The 15190-nt window shown below is 50.7% G+C and overlaps 1 protein-coding gene across 1 annotated transcript in view; it reads right to left on the bottom strand.

Annotated features, from left to right (window-relative positions):
• Positions 1 to 255: 255 nt before the first annotated feature.
• The window catches only part of SLC14A2 (solute carrier family 14 member 2), a 487566-nt gene continuing 472631 nt past the window's right edge, over positions 256 to 15190 (bottom strand). Inside the window, exons 12-21 of the mRNA XM_025996872.2 lie at positions 14601 to 14723; positions 12384 to 12466; positions 11489 to 11648; positions 10434 to 10623; positions 9946 to 10074; positions 8869 to 9061; positions 6230 to 6377; positions 5464 to 5598; positions 4315 to 4364; positions 256 to 1325 (exon numbers count right to left, since the gene is read on the bottom strand). Of these exons, the coding sequence (XP_025852657.2) occupies positions 1125 to 1325; positions 4315 to 4364; positions 5464 to 5598; positions 6230 to 6377; positions 8869 to 9061; positions 9946 to 10074; positions 10434 to 10623; positions 11489 to 11648; positions 12384 to 12466; positions 14601 to 14723 (1412 nt within the window). The 3' untranslated portion in view covers positions 256 to 1124. The remainder of the gene's footprint in view (positions 1326 to 4314; positions 4365 to 5463; positions 5599 to 6229; positions 6378 to 8868; positions 9062 to 9945; positions 10075 to 10433; positions 10624 to 11488; positions 11649 to 12383; positions 12467 to 14600; positions 14724 to 15190) is intronic.

The raw sequence follows: 15190 nt of genomic DNA, 5'->3' as shown, positions 1-15190 counted from the left end.
GCAAGACTAAAAGACTATTCCCTAAAAAGTGAGGTGTGTTGTTAATACCTGTGCTTCTACTGAAACAGAAAAAACAAAGACCTTGGTCATTTCAGTGTAATTCTCTCTGTAAGCAAATCAAACCATCTACTGATGATTTTTAACTTTTCCTCATCTCTTGTCAGACACTTGCTTGACCATGAAAATCCCCTCAAATGGGCAATGTGTGAACAGGGTAGGTGAGCTCCATTTCAAGAAAACCCTGATACCACCTTGTGAACTTAACCATTTAATAAGAGAATGCTTATCTATGCTACAAAAGAAAACACATTTGTTTAAAACATGATGTGAGTGTTGAAAAAGATCGGTTTTCATCTTATGACATTTCCAGAAATATTTCTGGTATGTAAAGGAAGGCATGTTGGCATTTCCAGTGAGTTTAGTTTCCTAACCCCAAATCTGGAGAACATCTTCTCATGACCCAAGAATAAATCTCAGAATATAAACATTTTCCTGCCTTGTCTCCAGGTAAGCCCTCCATCTATTATTTACTGTAATTATTTGATAGTCATGCTCATTTTGTCAGTTTATGGGAGAGAGAGAAGAATCAACACTTCTGTGGTAGGAGGGACTGTAGAGTCCCTCCCTGTCATGAAACTAATAAGAAGTCGAGGCTGAGAGCAGGGATGTGCTCACCCAACATGGCAGGAGCTCATTAGAGGCAGATCTGGGACAGAACCACCCCATTGCCTTCCAGGCTGAATCATGTTCCCTGGCACTGTGCATGGCTCCATGAAATGACTGAGTTGGAAGTGCATGCCACCAATCACTGTCTCCTTGATGAGTTCTCTTTAGTGACATGGCTTATTTTGCAGAAGAGGGAAAATCCCCTCCAAGGGAGCTCTTCTGGAGTGAGCTATGGCTATGGAGTCTAAACTATTGTATCCTTGCTAAACGTTGTGCATCTTGGACCTGAGAGGTTCCTAAATGGTGACTATACATGCACGTCCCTATGCAGGGGAATAACTAGGGTGTAGGCTTGCTTGAAGGGAAAATCACAAAACAGACAAAAAGGGAAGTTGAATGGCCTTCAGCCTGGGAACCGGGACAACCTGCTGAAGGCTGAGTGTTTTGGAAAAGGCAGCCTAGGAGACATCATAGGCCTGGTACTTTGTTATGGTTGATGCTCTTCTGTTCTTCTCCTGGGATAGGTAGTAGATGCGGTTGGCCTCTGGGTAGGTGACTTTGCTGAGTGGAAGCTTGTAGATGGCGGGGTTGTTGGTCGTTAGGAGCAGGAAGGTGAGTGCTGAGAGGCAGAAGGGCCAGGTGCACGGTGGTAGTCCAAACTGGGTGGGGGGCAGGGGAGACACATAAGAGAAGCCTTGGTTATATCAGATGCTTGTGCCTGTTTTGTCAGCCCTTATCAAGCCCCTCCATCCCTGGGTAGATGATAGATCTTTGTGAGCATTGATAGGAATAATACTTAATTCTTGACCAGTATAAATAAAATCATGTCAGTGCTCTCTGTCCACATTGTAGCAGGTGGACACACATTCTTCAAAATGCAGCCACTGGAACTGTATTATAATATGGAATGTGGGTTTATGTAGAAACCATGTTTTGTCTTGGGCTGTCTGGCCAGGCTCTACCTCCAACTCTAGGAACCATGACCATTGCCTGTCTTTTCCCATAGCCCCTGTTGAAGGAGTGGCTTTGGCAGCCATTTTGTAGCTCATGACCTTTTTCTCTTTGGTCACAGCTGATTGAACTAGAACAAGGGACTTGACTCAAATGCAATTTCCACAGGCAGATGGCCTGGGAACTGAATTTTCTTTTGAGGATTTGAACTAAGAGAGGTTGAGATCTTGGTTTGAAATGACTGGAGAGCCAACCATTGCTGGGTGGCCACTGGGGCACTGTGTGCAGCAGAAGAAACCCACTGCGGAGAGACACGGAGATAGAACAGACATTTGGAGAGAGGCAGAGACGTGATCTCCTAGTCCCAGGGGCTGGTGGTGGAGGGCAGGAACCTCTCTTCTCAAAGGGATCACCCATTCCCAGCTTCCCTTCTCATGGGGTTGACCTGTTTTTTTATTCCTTAAGATGCCTTGAGCCTTTCTGATGTGCCTTCCCACTCTTCCTTGAGATCACTTGAGTGGAGAGCTTGTTGACAGGGAACCTGCAGACTCAACTGTGAGGCAGACCAAATCACGTTCCGTCAACCCCCAGCCCCATTTCATTTTAAGCAGTAAAGACCCTGGGTAGATACCATGGAGATAACAGTGCCAGTAACGTGTGTGCTCAAAGATGGCACTGCTGGATGGGGCCTGAAGAAGAACTATGGCAGCCAGAACTGTGGCTGTAAGAATATCAAGAGTAATGAATTCCATCCCGTGAGTCTGCCTAAAGCCCTGCTCACACAGCACAGTGTGTTTAGGGAAGCACCCCCTGGAGCCCTACAGTGGGAGACGATGTAGGTCTAGAGTCCCACAGGCCCAGATCCACATCTCAGCTCCAATCACCTTGTTAAAGGCATTTCATCTGCCCGAGACTTATTTCCTCGAGAGTAAAGTAGGGCTAACAGTGTCTACTTAGAGAGTTGGTGCCTAGTACATACTGAGGACTCCATAAATAGCCCTCAGCACGTGGCCATGAGTGTCAAGTAGAGGGTGGCATTGTGGAAGGCACGGGGCAGTGCATACAAGTGCCAGCGAGAAAGCAGAAGGACACAGCTCTTAAGTCCTCTTGTGTGTGGAGGGCTTGGATGGGCTCATAAACATCACTCGACATGTTGATCCCCTGTTTCTCGAGAAGATTGGAAATTCCTTTGGAGTGAGTCAATAGCCTGCACTTTTTTGTATCCCTGAGAGTGATCAACACAGCATCTTAAACATCATAGGAACGCAGAAAGTACACTTGATTTTTTTAAAAAAAGCCTAAATTGGGTGGTATCACCTCTGACTCATCTGCACACAGAAGAAAGGACCAGCCATCCCTGAACAGAAGCCTCTGGTTTGGCTTCTCTTTCAGTACCCTGCCTGAAGAAGGCGCATGACACCTAGTCACCGGCTGGACAATCAGAGGTAAGGGTGGGTACCACCAGCAGGAGGGGAGGGCCTGGAGCACACAGGAGCCACAGAGCCCAGACTCCATGCTCTCCTTACCCGTCTGTGTTTCGAGGGCTGACCATTCAGCCCCAGCTCTTATGTTCCCACGGTGGCAGCTTGTGCCTTTAGACTTTCACTCACTCCTTCAGCATTTCTTGTGCACCTGTCAGGTGCTGGGTACTGCAAAAGGTACTAGAGCTAAAGACTTGACTATGACTGGGCCCCTGTTCTGAAGGAGCACACGGGCTGGAGTTGGAAGAGGAAGAATGTATACTAGGCTCGTCACAATACTGTATACACAATACTGAAGGCCGCGTGTGGGAGCAGAGGTACATGCAAAAGCCACTGGGGCCCAGAGGGGAATTCAGTCCACGGGGGTCAGGGATGGGGTCAGGGAAGGCCAATTCTCTTGCTAAGAAAATTTCTTCCTGAGCTAAGTTCAATCTGCCCAATTTCACTGAGGATGAAGAAGGGATTCAGACAGGTGTGCATGGAATGCCTGCCTCGGTTCCCACCTTCAGGACCACTGGGTCTTTTCCTGGTGGCTTTTATAAAATGTGCCCTTGAACCCTTATCCAAAAGAGGGAGGCACTGACTGTGGACTGAGCCCTAATAGCTCTGCTCTGGGTCGGGGACCCTAACCCAGGGTTTGTGGGGCTGGAACTGGCCATGTGGCTCCTCCTGACTTCAACACCACCTCACACCAGGGCACAACCAGGAGGTTCTTGGCCTGCTGCACATGCCCATAGCCAGCAGTCTGGCTTCTCTCAGGTATGGCTGGGGCTTGGTTCCCTGTCTTCCCTGAGCTTTCCCTCATGACCGCCTCAACTCCTAGTTGTCAAGGGATGGACAAGGATATACACTGGCCCATAAGCTGGTTGGGCAGTTGATCTATAAACATTAAAAAAAAAAATTAAACCATGAGGATTTAAGGGAAGTTCTAGGGGATGATGCAAGAATTCAATTTACAAGATAATGCTCAGTTAGCCCTCTGTAAGAAGCTCCATTGGCCCAATGGCAATGGGGTCTGATCTGACCGATGGTTGACGTTTATGCTTTTTAAACCCAGTTCCTCTTGTGTAGCAGGTGCCAAGGTGGACACTGTGATTGGAGATGAGAGGGATGAACTGGGGAGGGGTTCACGGAGGAGAGGCTCGCACTGGCTTTGGGGAGCCCCCAAAACAGCTGGAAGGGCACAGTGGCGTGTTCTTAGCGTACGCTGACTCACCACGGACAGCACATTAGCCAGAGCAGCACCCAGGTAGGCCGCAAACAGCGCTGCAAAAAGAACCAAGAGACAGTCCAGTGACTAATGGACCCTCAAGCTTAGCCTGCATGTTATCTCCCCAGACATTCTCTGCCACAAATGCTATCTCTCAGATTAAAATTAAAACTTGAGTTATGTTTCTATTACTTGACAGCTTTGAAACATGTTAAATTCCAGGCAGGTGCTGGCACAGCTAAGACAGCAGGTGAACTTTGTTAGAAAGGGCCAGAATGGAGCGGTTACGGTTCTCTTGGGTTCCACCACCTTGCATTCTAGCAAAGGAACATTTAGCAGCATAAACCATACATGAAAATTTTTACTATCATGGCCAAGGTGAGTGGATCCCAGAAGCCCCTGCTGGAATAGTTCATCATGAGTTATTGACAGAATATGGGTTTCCAGGGAGGAGCAGCATTCTGTAAGCTTGAGGAAGACCACATGGGCCCACTGCCTTGTCTTCTAGGCTCCCCTTGTAGAGGGCATGGCTGGGCTGGCCACTGGCCAGAGCTGAATGCCAGTACGAGGTGAGGGGGGCTCTGTGAAAATGAACCAGTGTAATTGGGCTTTGCTTCTGAACCCCCAGTTTCTCAACTGAAGGCTGCCCAGTTGTCCCTAGCATATTAACAAGAGCAAATCTTTATAAGAGAGGCACTGGGTGCCCACAGCCCTCGGCATTCCTGTCACATAAGCATTACTTGAAGGTCCTGTGATCAGTGTTTGGGTGCTTCCATCTATCTGATGTAAATCACCCAATTCTATATATGAAGATGAATTTGGGGGAAGAAGAGTTGTTCTATCAGTTAGCTTCCATCACCAGCCAGGAGAGTAACAATCACAGAGACAGCCCCCCGAACAACCCCTAAACAACCATCATCTAGAAATTCTGTCCTCGTGTGGCTGAGCTCTTTGTTCCGTGAAAATAACTTCTACCATGTGAATCATTGAGCAACCAACCATTCCGAACAGTTTTAGATAGAAACCCGTTTATGACGCAAACAATCCTCCCATTTATTGCTGAATGGCCCGCCGAATTTTCAGGGTGGCTTTCCGCACAGGGACAGCCACACGGGAGGTGTGTGAGGTGCAGAGGGAGCTGGAGGTGGTCCCTACCGCAGGCAATGGCCAGGAGGTGGGTCTGCCAGGTGAGGACGTAGAACATGCCTCCTATCGCGATGCAGGCCAGTGTGCTGTTGAAGCCACACAGGCCGAAGTAGATGGACTCCAAGGGCGTTGCTATAGTGAGGGCTGCGGGAGAAGACAGGCATAGGTGCTGAGTTTAGGGGGATCTCACGGGGGCTCACCTGCTGGCCCTGGAAGCCACCACCGTGCTCAAAGCCCAGACCGGCCACTCCCTTAGGCTTTTATAGAAAAAGAACTTTTGATCTTATTCAGTGAAAAAATAACTGAAATAAACTGATAATGGCCATAGAACCACATGAGTACTAGCAGTGAAGTGTCGGGGAAGAAGAGAGCTTTCTAAGTAAGGACTCTACAGCCTTTCTAAGCAGTCCAGTCCAGAGAAGTTCCTTCCTCCAGCCAAGAAAGAAGACCTTTCTTTCTTCATTGCTATCTTAACGTTCTCTACTGGAGTATCATCCCTCGGGATAGGATGTAAACTACAAACATGCCTGGAATTAACCTCTCCCCGAATTTAAATTTATACTAAGATGTAAATGGTTAGCACTTCAAACCTTCCAGAGGCATGAGGACACTGGCACCTAAAGTGGGGAAAACAGGGTATAATGGAGGGAAAGTTTACAGGAGTCAGTGGGAGGAGGGGGAGAGGGTTATTAAAGACACATGTCACCATTTTCTTTGGAGTCGACTCCAGACACTAACATCCTTATGGCCCATCGGAAGAAGTGACGACACTAACCTGCTAACATCCCCATGGTGGAGCCAATCGCAGCGTGCAAGCAAATAAGAGGTGATGATATGAACAGAGCTATGAGGAAGATGCCTCCAGTCCAGGGGTTGTCGCAGCCGTACACCTGGCCGATTCCAACAGGGATGGCTCTCAGAAGCTGTGGGTGCAGAGTCGCATGTGGTTATAGAGGGAGACAACACAACTTGAGCCCTGGCTGGAAACAATTTGTGCCAAACCCTCTACGCCCATGTTTTGCAGCAGGTTTCCAAGATGTTTGTATTCAAATAGATTAACTCTAAAAGGAACACAGCTTTTTTGCTTTAATCTTGAGTTCTTAGACCAATACGCATTCAGGATGTTAAGCTTCCTTTATTTAGAGACGTTAGTGTAAGGCACTAAACCCCCAGTGAAGAGAAACTAAAAACTTAAAATGAGGGAATTATCCATTACAAAAGCAAGAGATGTGTGATCAAAGGGTTTGAAAACCCTCTTGTAACATTTAAAAAAACACCCTAGAATTATGACTAGAAGGCTGAATATTATATGAAAAAATGGTCCTTTGTGTTTCCAAGAATAAGGTGTCTGGGTGATGGTCCCGTGAGTCTGTGTGAGCAGTTGGACTCATGTCCACAGAAGGGTCCCTGAGGAGGTAGGATCACGGTCTCTGCTCTCTTGGTTGGTACACCAATCAGATGGTGACTGGTGGGTGAACACCCTGCTTGCATCAGGCCTCCAGGGAGCTTGGGGATGGGGGACCCGTCTGCCAAAGTGAAGGGTTTGACAAGGCAGGATCCACTGCCTTATGGGCACTTGCAAAGGTGCTCCGGAGTTCAGGAAAAGGATCCTGAGCATGCAGCCTTCCCCAGCAACGGGGGTTAGCCCCTATGCTTTGGAAGTTGGCCAAAGGTTCTTGAGTTAGTAGAGTGTATAAAGGAGGGGGCCTCTGGGCCATGCAGGGTACACTGGGGCTTTCTCACCCCTCGGGCGGTGAGCTGAGAAGGAGCAGAGTTCCGGGGCCAGGGTGGCCATGTATTTTGAGGAGCCAGCTCTTCTCTCAGCCCATTGCTTTCTGAGAGGACTTGGCCCCTGGAGCTGTGCAGGGACAGGAAGACACGGCAGGAGCCTGTGGGTTGGCCTGGTGGGCCAGACTCAATCTCCTGGGACCCCCAACACAGAGAAGAGGGTGGGGGCTCTGGTATTACCATGTGGGCAAAGGCAGGCAGGTGGGGGAGTCTGATGCAGAGGCAGTGGCGCTGGGCAGTGTGGTCCCAGCTGGTGGCCCTGTCCAGGGGGCCGTCCAGTGACCAAAGAGCCGAGGAACACATGGGGCTTTGACATTGTTGGGAGTGTTAGACTCTCTCTCTGACACTGACTTGGCCCCCCAATGCTCCAGGCTGTCATGAATGGTCAGAAGGACAAAACATAGGGGTCATTGTCGTAATCCATTTGATTGGCAGGAAAGTTACTTCTTAAAAGGTGACCAGCACAAACTGCATTTCTCTTTCCTAGAACTTTGGGGCTCTGAAGTGTCTGTATGACCCTAATTGTTGTTCCCTTCTACGAAATTCCTAGTTATCTTTTCCATTGGAAATGTGGCATACAGAATGCAAACTTTCTTAAACTTGCCTTTTTTTAACACCATCCCCCATAGGCAACACGTTAGAGCAATTGTGCCTTCGAAACTCATTGATGGGGGTAAATACCAGGAAAGGGAAGTATAATGAGTGAATCGCTAACCTTTTCTCACCTCTGGTTCATGAGGGTCCTCACATACACAGACGCAAATCAACACGGATGAAGCTAACACGAGTATTTCTCTTCCTAAATCATATTTCTTACTGCAAACACAGGGCCCTTTCTACCAGGCCATGCTGTTGTATACTATGAAATGCTAAAAGAACGTAGGCCTCATTGTTTCTGAAAATTCTTCCAACAAAGCCCAAGCGGCTTTGTGGTTAGATGATGGCCTGCCAATAACAAGGTTCCAGAGGGAGCCCTCGACCATGGAGTGTAGTCTAGTGTAATGGAAAACAGGAGAACCTCAGCGAAAACATGTCTTATTAATTATCTTGGCAGACTGCCAGAGGCAGGCGTTCTATGCAAAATCCTCGTAAAACACCATTCAAAGCTCTGATATGTAGACATTTCTTAATGGAGGGACACCTGCGCTTCACCGTGGGACCGTGCCTGAGAGAGCGAATGGAATCAAGTCTGGGGGTCAGAACAGAGACTTCTGTAGCCCACAGGTGGCCGTGTGATGTGTGTGCCTTTATCAGTGACACGGATAGAAGGGAATACACAGAATAAACTGGAGCAACATTGGAGGAAAGCCTCAGAAAGATTTTTTTCAAAGCAGTCAGGAGGCCGGAGGGCTAATGTTAACTCTGCTCTTCACCGATTAGCTGCATGACCTCAGGCCTCAGTTTCTTTCTCTGTGCTATGACAGTGTGGGACCTCAAATGGTCCTGTTAGCTCTCAGAAGGAGGAAGGAGAAGGGTGGTGGCTAACGAGAGGCTGCATGTGGAGCGCCTCACACCGAGTCGTGGTTCAGACACTACCCGGGGAGGCTTTTGGCATGTGGAATCCGCAAATGCCACTTTGACATGGCTTTTGGACAGATGTTGCCCCCTGCCTTCCACAGTACCTACCAAGGGCACTTGGACCTCTGACCAGGTAATGTTGGGCACGGAGGAGGCGGGCTGCAGCAGCGTCGTGGGGAAGAAGAGGTTGTAGTGGCCGGTGGCCGCCAGGTACAGGGTCACGGCTATGTTGAAGGGCAGTGTGAAGACGGGGAGGTCCCACTTGCTGAAGATGGTGCCCAGGGCACTGGAGAGGATGGGGCTGTGGCAGAAACATAAGAGACTCCATTCAGGAGGCTCCCGCCCTGACACTAGGCTGAGCAGGAGTTGGGGAGGGCTGGTCCCTGTACTTTCCTGAGGACGGGGAGCCTGCTGGGTACGTTCTCTGAGCCTGACTGGCCCTGAGCCTGTGTTCCCTTGGCATCCTCCCCGGGCCTGGCGTGGTGACAGGGTGAACGCCTGGGCTCAACTGCAGAGAGAGGGCTTTCTGGGGGCAAGACCCAAGGCAAGGGGTCACAGAAACTCCTTGAAAAGTCATATAGCTCCACGCTCAGGCTTGAGGAGAGAGGACAAGCTGGGAGAGTGACAGGGAGGGGAGTCAGTCATTCTATGAATAAATTCCTTCATTTATTCATTCAACAAACATTCGTGGAGCAGCCAAGAGCAACGAGCCTCCTGGCTAGAGTGCCCTGTGCTGATCTCTGGAGGTGAAGGGGAGCTGAGGCTGGCCCTCAGCTACACTAGGCTACACTAGGATGTTGTCCCAGGCTGGTCAGGGGTTCCCGAGGATGGGGAGAAGCTGCAGGGGGTGGGGCAGGTAGGGGAGTGTGAGAAAGTTTCTAGAAACTGACAGCACGCTGTGGTATGGCTCTTCACCTATATGTGCCCCAGTTCCTTCCTCTGTACTCTGGCGGAAACCCCTTGACATGTTAAAAAGAGAAAAGTGAGGGATGGCAGGTGATACCATCCCCAGATCCCCGGGCACAGGGCTGTTGCTGTGTGACACGAGGAATTACTGCTGGTGGATGTTTCCCATGTGCCAGCTAAGCCAATGCCCCCTTAAAGTGGAGTGGAGACACGCGGAGAGCTGGGATGAAAAGCTGGGGGGGCCCTTGACTGTATCCACAGCCTCAGGAGCAAACTTACCAAGACATGGACATAATGATGACAGGGAGCAGGAGCCACCAGTAATAGTTGCCTCTGTCTGAGAACACGGCCATCAGTAGCCCCACCAGCACCCCGTTGTAGCCGTGAAGTCCCGCCGCGATGGCAGACCTGGGGGACGTAGGAGGCCGGGTGAGGTGGGGTCTCCCTGGGGCCTCAGGAGGGGCACTGGGGGCACTGCCTTCTTGACTCCCCTTGTGACCCAGGTTTTTGTCAGTGGGGGCCTGACTGCACATGCCTTCCAGAGGATGGCCCCACTGGGCACAGGAAGGAAAGCCATCAACCCTGCCTGGTCCCCCTGGACAACGTGAAGCTGTTCCCAAATAATGCATGAGTGGCTGTGGTTAGTACTTAATGGAGGGGTTTCTGAGCTTGGAGGCCAGCGGGGAGGCGAGGGGAAGGTGGCCCATGGTCCCCGCAGGAAGCCACCTCTGGCCTTGTGCTTGAATCTCAGGGCTCCTGGAACTTACCTGTCCTGGCTCAGGATGAGGGCTGTCAAGGTGGACACTATAGTGCCCAAGCAGCCCGACACGGCCCACCAGGGGTTCTGGACAAAGAGGCCCAGGACAATGAGGATGCCGCTGAGGGGGTTGTTCACAAACATCACCTGCGACGTGCCCCGGAGAACCCAGTCAAGGAACTGGAACACGGGAGATTTGTCTGAAATGGAAGCAGGGCAGGGAGTCAAAGTTAAGGTGTGCCAGGCCCGCGGGCGTGGGGGGTGGGTGTGGGGAGCTTCGCACTGAAGGGGGTTCTCAGGGCACCAGCCCCCACTGCCACCTGCCACAGGGGAAGCTGCATCAAAAACCCATGAGAAAACTCTTTAGACCCCTCATCAGCTATATGGTCTTTACTTTGGTTTTTAGGTTGTGGGGACAAGGTCCCCTGAGCCATCTGTGCCCCTGTGAGGGTGGCAAGAGTTTTCAAGAAGACGTATCCAAGAGGAAAGTTCTCAAGCTGCATAGAAGGTGTCAAAGCCACAGGCTCTGGGAAAATTGCTAGAGAGAACTTACTGGAACACTGAACATAGTTCTCCCAAGTGTCATCTGTAGGGCAGGCTTTTTTTTTTTTTTTTTTTTTTTAGAATGCTGATTCTAGGGACGCCTGGGTGGCTCAGCAGTTGAACATCTGCCTTCAGCTCAGGTTGTGACCCGGGATTGAGTCCCACATTGGACTCCCCACATGGAGCCTGATTCTCCCTTTGCCTGTGTCTCTGCCTCTCTGTGTGTGTCTCTCATGAATAAATAAATAAAATCTTAAGAAAAAATGCAGATTCTAGAATCTCATGCCTAAATGCCCTAGGGGATGTGTGTCAGCTCGGCTGCTATGTTCCAAAATGAGGGCTTGCACACTGACGCCTAGTGCACTCAGGTCCCAAGTGTCTGCATGTCTGTTGTAACAGCAAAAGACTCTTATCCCTTCTAGAAGACCCTAGACAGGGCCCTCAGTCTAATCTGTCAAGGCCCGTGGCATTGCACCTCCTGGGACGGGTGGCAGCGACACGTTAGGGGCAGGGTGGACTTACCTTTCAGCCCCTCGCCGCACTCCTTCATCTCCCCTGTGATGTAACTGAGGGCCCTGCCAACCCTCTTCCCGCTGGCTGCCACGTGGCTCTGAATCCAGGAGGCCTTGGATGTGCTCGCCTCCACCTTTATCTCCGCGCTGTCCTCCATGGTGTCCAGATCCTGTCCAGGGACAAGACAAGGGGCTCCCATATCCTGTGCTTCACACGCTGAGCAGCCACCTTTGTGCTGGCTCAGGGACCATGCTAACGTTTTCATTGGGTATCTAGTGATACTGCTGCTTGGTGGTCTCCATGTTTCTGTGGACAGGAAGACCTTGTCTTGTTTGACGCGTTACTTCATTTAATATGGGCCAGAGCCTTGCAGTACAACGGGCACTGTGTTTGTCCTCATCCTGGGGGTGAGGGCTCAGGTATGGGTGGAGGGTTCTCACTGGCAAAGATCAAGGTCCCACAGTAGAGCTGATATCTAACCACATATCTTTAGGCTCTTTATTTAAACCATTACCACCACAACACCATGCTCTTCCCAGAAGAATTTATTCCCCACCCCCCAGCAGGTCGCGACTATAAAATTTAACTATCCATTAAAATTAAACATGTGAAGATTCTGTTTCTAAAAAAATTGGTACTGGCTTGTTTCCGAAATGCTTGAATGCCCGATTTAGAGGTAGACAGATAGTAACTATGTCAAATAAAAGGAACATGAAGTTTTATAAAGTAGACTACAAAAAACAGACATTTTTTTTTTTATCTCAGGTAATTTACTTTCTAGAAATAACGAATTCAAGAAAAGTTGGCCTAAATCAGAGGACACCTTTCCCCAGTGTCCACTCCCTGATCTGTGGCAGGCTCTGTGGCCCGGGACCCTGCCCCATTTCGGCCACTTGTGACTCACCAGCAGCTCAACCGTGGGCTTCCGGTACTGATAGGGAGAAGGGTCTTTGGTCTGTCTCTCCTGGTGTTCGCTTTTTCCAAACACTGGAGTTAAGGAAAGCACAACATTAATTAGGACACCTCTACCCACCCAAGCAGAGCTCTCCAGGTGGGGCTGAAATACTCAGTATTTCCTATTCCACTTGTGGAAGTACAGAACCATGGCGTCTTGCAGCTGGAAGGCCTCTTTTAATTTTCGGTCAAGAACCCATTTGGACTCTCACATTAGGTGGAAAATCTACTTCCCCATGTAAACAGGACACTTTAGGGAGTTCTGAATTTAGGGAGTTCAGAGGCTGGCCTCCAGGGAAGAGGCTCTGAGTTTGTTCAACGTTTCTATTTCTCAGATAAGGACACAGTGCCTTGGCCATGATCTCCAAACTAGGGTTCCTTCTCCTACACCGCATGAACTTTTAAGCGTAGAAGGAAGGAAAACTTGGATGTTATTTCTCCCAGAGGATTAAACTGCCTGAGCCATGCAAAGTGTGGCTTTGAGTTTGACCATGACTCTCTCCATCTGGATGACCTTGGGCTGTCCTGGTCTCGTGTTTTTGGATTTATTTTTATGATTTTAGCAGCAACTGCCAGTTGGATTAAGACAAGTGATGTCTACATCAATCCTTGAAACAGATTTTGTCATGTTCTTGTAATTCTAGGAAACCCTTGTGAAGTTGCTGCAAACCTATTTTTTCATGATTACCAGATGGGTTATTTTTTAGGATGACCAAGTGTAGCAGGGTTTCATGCATCCCAAAAGAAGGCCTTGGCAAGCTTCGGCCTCGGTGCTCTGGTTCCCTCTCGTGGTCAAGTGCGAGGATGGCAGGCTGGGCTCTGAGTGCCCTCCCTGTAGGTTCAGACTGAACTGGCCGTTCTGCATTCAGAAGCCTTTAGGGCACCTGTGTGCTGGAAGGATGCATTGCTGAGCTCCCAGTTCTGAAGGGGCAGGGGCCGCAAGTACCTGTGTGGTTGGGAAGTTACACTATGCAGGGCAAACTAATTAATGTTGGAAGCTTTGAGATAAAGAGTAGGAGCAAAGAGTCCTCTAGGAGTTGAGGCCTGTGTGTCTGTGTCTCCTGGTGGACCCACTGCTTGTGTGTGGAACACCCCCATCATCACCTGCCCTGACCCGTGGCTGCCGTTGAGCAATTTCCACTAGCCCACGTCCCAGGCTCCTTGGCACTCTCCCCACCCCCAGCCCCCAGGCCCCGTGAGGGAGGATGTTTGGAGGGGGGTTGTTAACCTTCTGAGGAAGGCCGTACCTCTTCCTCGCCAAGCCAGTGGCCCCCACCCCCCACCCCTGTCAGATACAAACTCCTGGGCTAGAGGGTCCCTGAGAAGTCTCAGTACCCTTTCTACCATGTAGGACATGTTCTCCCTCTGCCTCCGGCCCTGTTTTCTGTGTTGGCCACTCTAGATGGTGAGAAACTAGGAGGCTTAGGTGAAGCAGAGCAAGAATGTCACAAACACGTCTTCTAGAAAGCATGTGAGGCTGTATGAAGGACACTGACTGGTCCTCCCCCGCTTTGTCCTTCACCAGCTGCATGACTGTGGGGGAGTCGGTTCCCCTCCCTGAGGTTTCAGGGGCAGAATTAGATTGCCCCTCTGCCCAGGCCCATCACATGGCTACTTTTGCATCTGACTAGCAAGGACTCTGGGCGAGCCCCTCCCTGGCCCCGGGCTCCTCCCTGGCTCATTTTGGCTGCCCCTCTTGGTCTGTGGGAGCCCCCTTCCCATCCACGACTCTCCACCTGTTTCCTTGGCCTTGACATCTTGGTGGCCACTGTGGGTGAGAACTTTTTACCTCAAGCCCTGTCGGTATACCTGTGGTTTGTGGCTCAGCAAGAAATTAGACTCTCCTGGGGAGCTTTGGAAGATCTTACGTTGGCTTGGGCTGCTCCCCAGATGAATTAGATTAGTCTCCTGGGATGGGAGGCAGGGGATTCCAATATGCAGTCAAGTTTGAGACCTCCCGAGTCAGCTGCTTATCCCAGCATCAGCATCCCCCCGGCCCCCTGACGGGTCTAGACAATGGGGCAGTGCTGTGGTCACAGGCTGGGTGTGAGAAAAACAAGCCTGGCCCTCGTGGCTCTGCCTACCGCCCAGTGAAGTAGGCACTGCCATTGTCCCCATTCTAGAGATGAGCAAATCGACCCGAGAGTGAAGGGGAAGCAGCACACACCTTTGCTCCTCCTCCGAATGGATGACCACTCGATGTGGAACACGCTCCTGGGCTTGGGGGGCACGGCCTCCAAGCCCTCATCGGCCTTCGTGCTTGCTGCCGCTGGCTGCTCCTTCCCGCCACCTAGCCAGGGGCAAAGCAAGACAGGTCAGTGTCCGCCCTGGCCTGTGCCCAGGGAGAGCCAAGCAGGCGGTGTGGGGACAAGTCACATGCAGAAGCTGGAAGGGCAGGAGCGGTCGCTGTGAGGCTGCAGGTAGTAACCACATCTGTGTCTGTGTCAAGCATCCAGTGTCTCTGCTCCCCCTGTAAACACTTCCAGTCCCTTTCCCCACAGGGACCGTGTCACAGACACCTACACCTGCCAAGACAGAGATGAGCTGGGCTGCCCTATTTCCCCAGCAGGGAACAGCTCGAGGACCTTCTCAGCTGGGCCTTGCCAGCCTGGCTGGCGTTCAAGTGCTGCAGCTAGTGACCTGGCCTCCCTCTGGAGCGGGGGCTGGGGCGGGCGGTCCTCGATGCTGACTGTGCTTTGGAACCACCAGGCTCTTTACCCGACGCCTGGAGAACCGAGGCTGGGAATGGGTCCTGGA

Source organism: Vulpes vulpes, chromosome 13 (assembly GCF_048418805.1).
Source record: "Vulpes vulpes isolate BD-2025 chromosome 13, VulVul3, whole genome shotgun sequence".
Classification (NCBI taxonomy): domain Eukaryota; kingdom Metazoa; phylum Chordata; class Mammalia; order Carnivora; family Canidae; genus Vulpes; species Vulpes vulpes.
The sequence above is the reverse complement of the archived record's forward strand: the minus strand, read 5'-3'. Positions and strand labels throughout refer to the sequence as shown.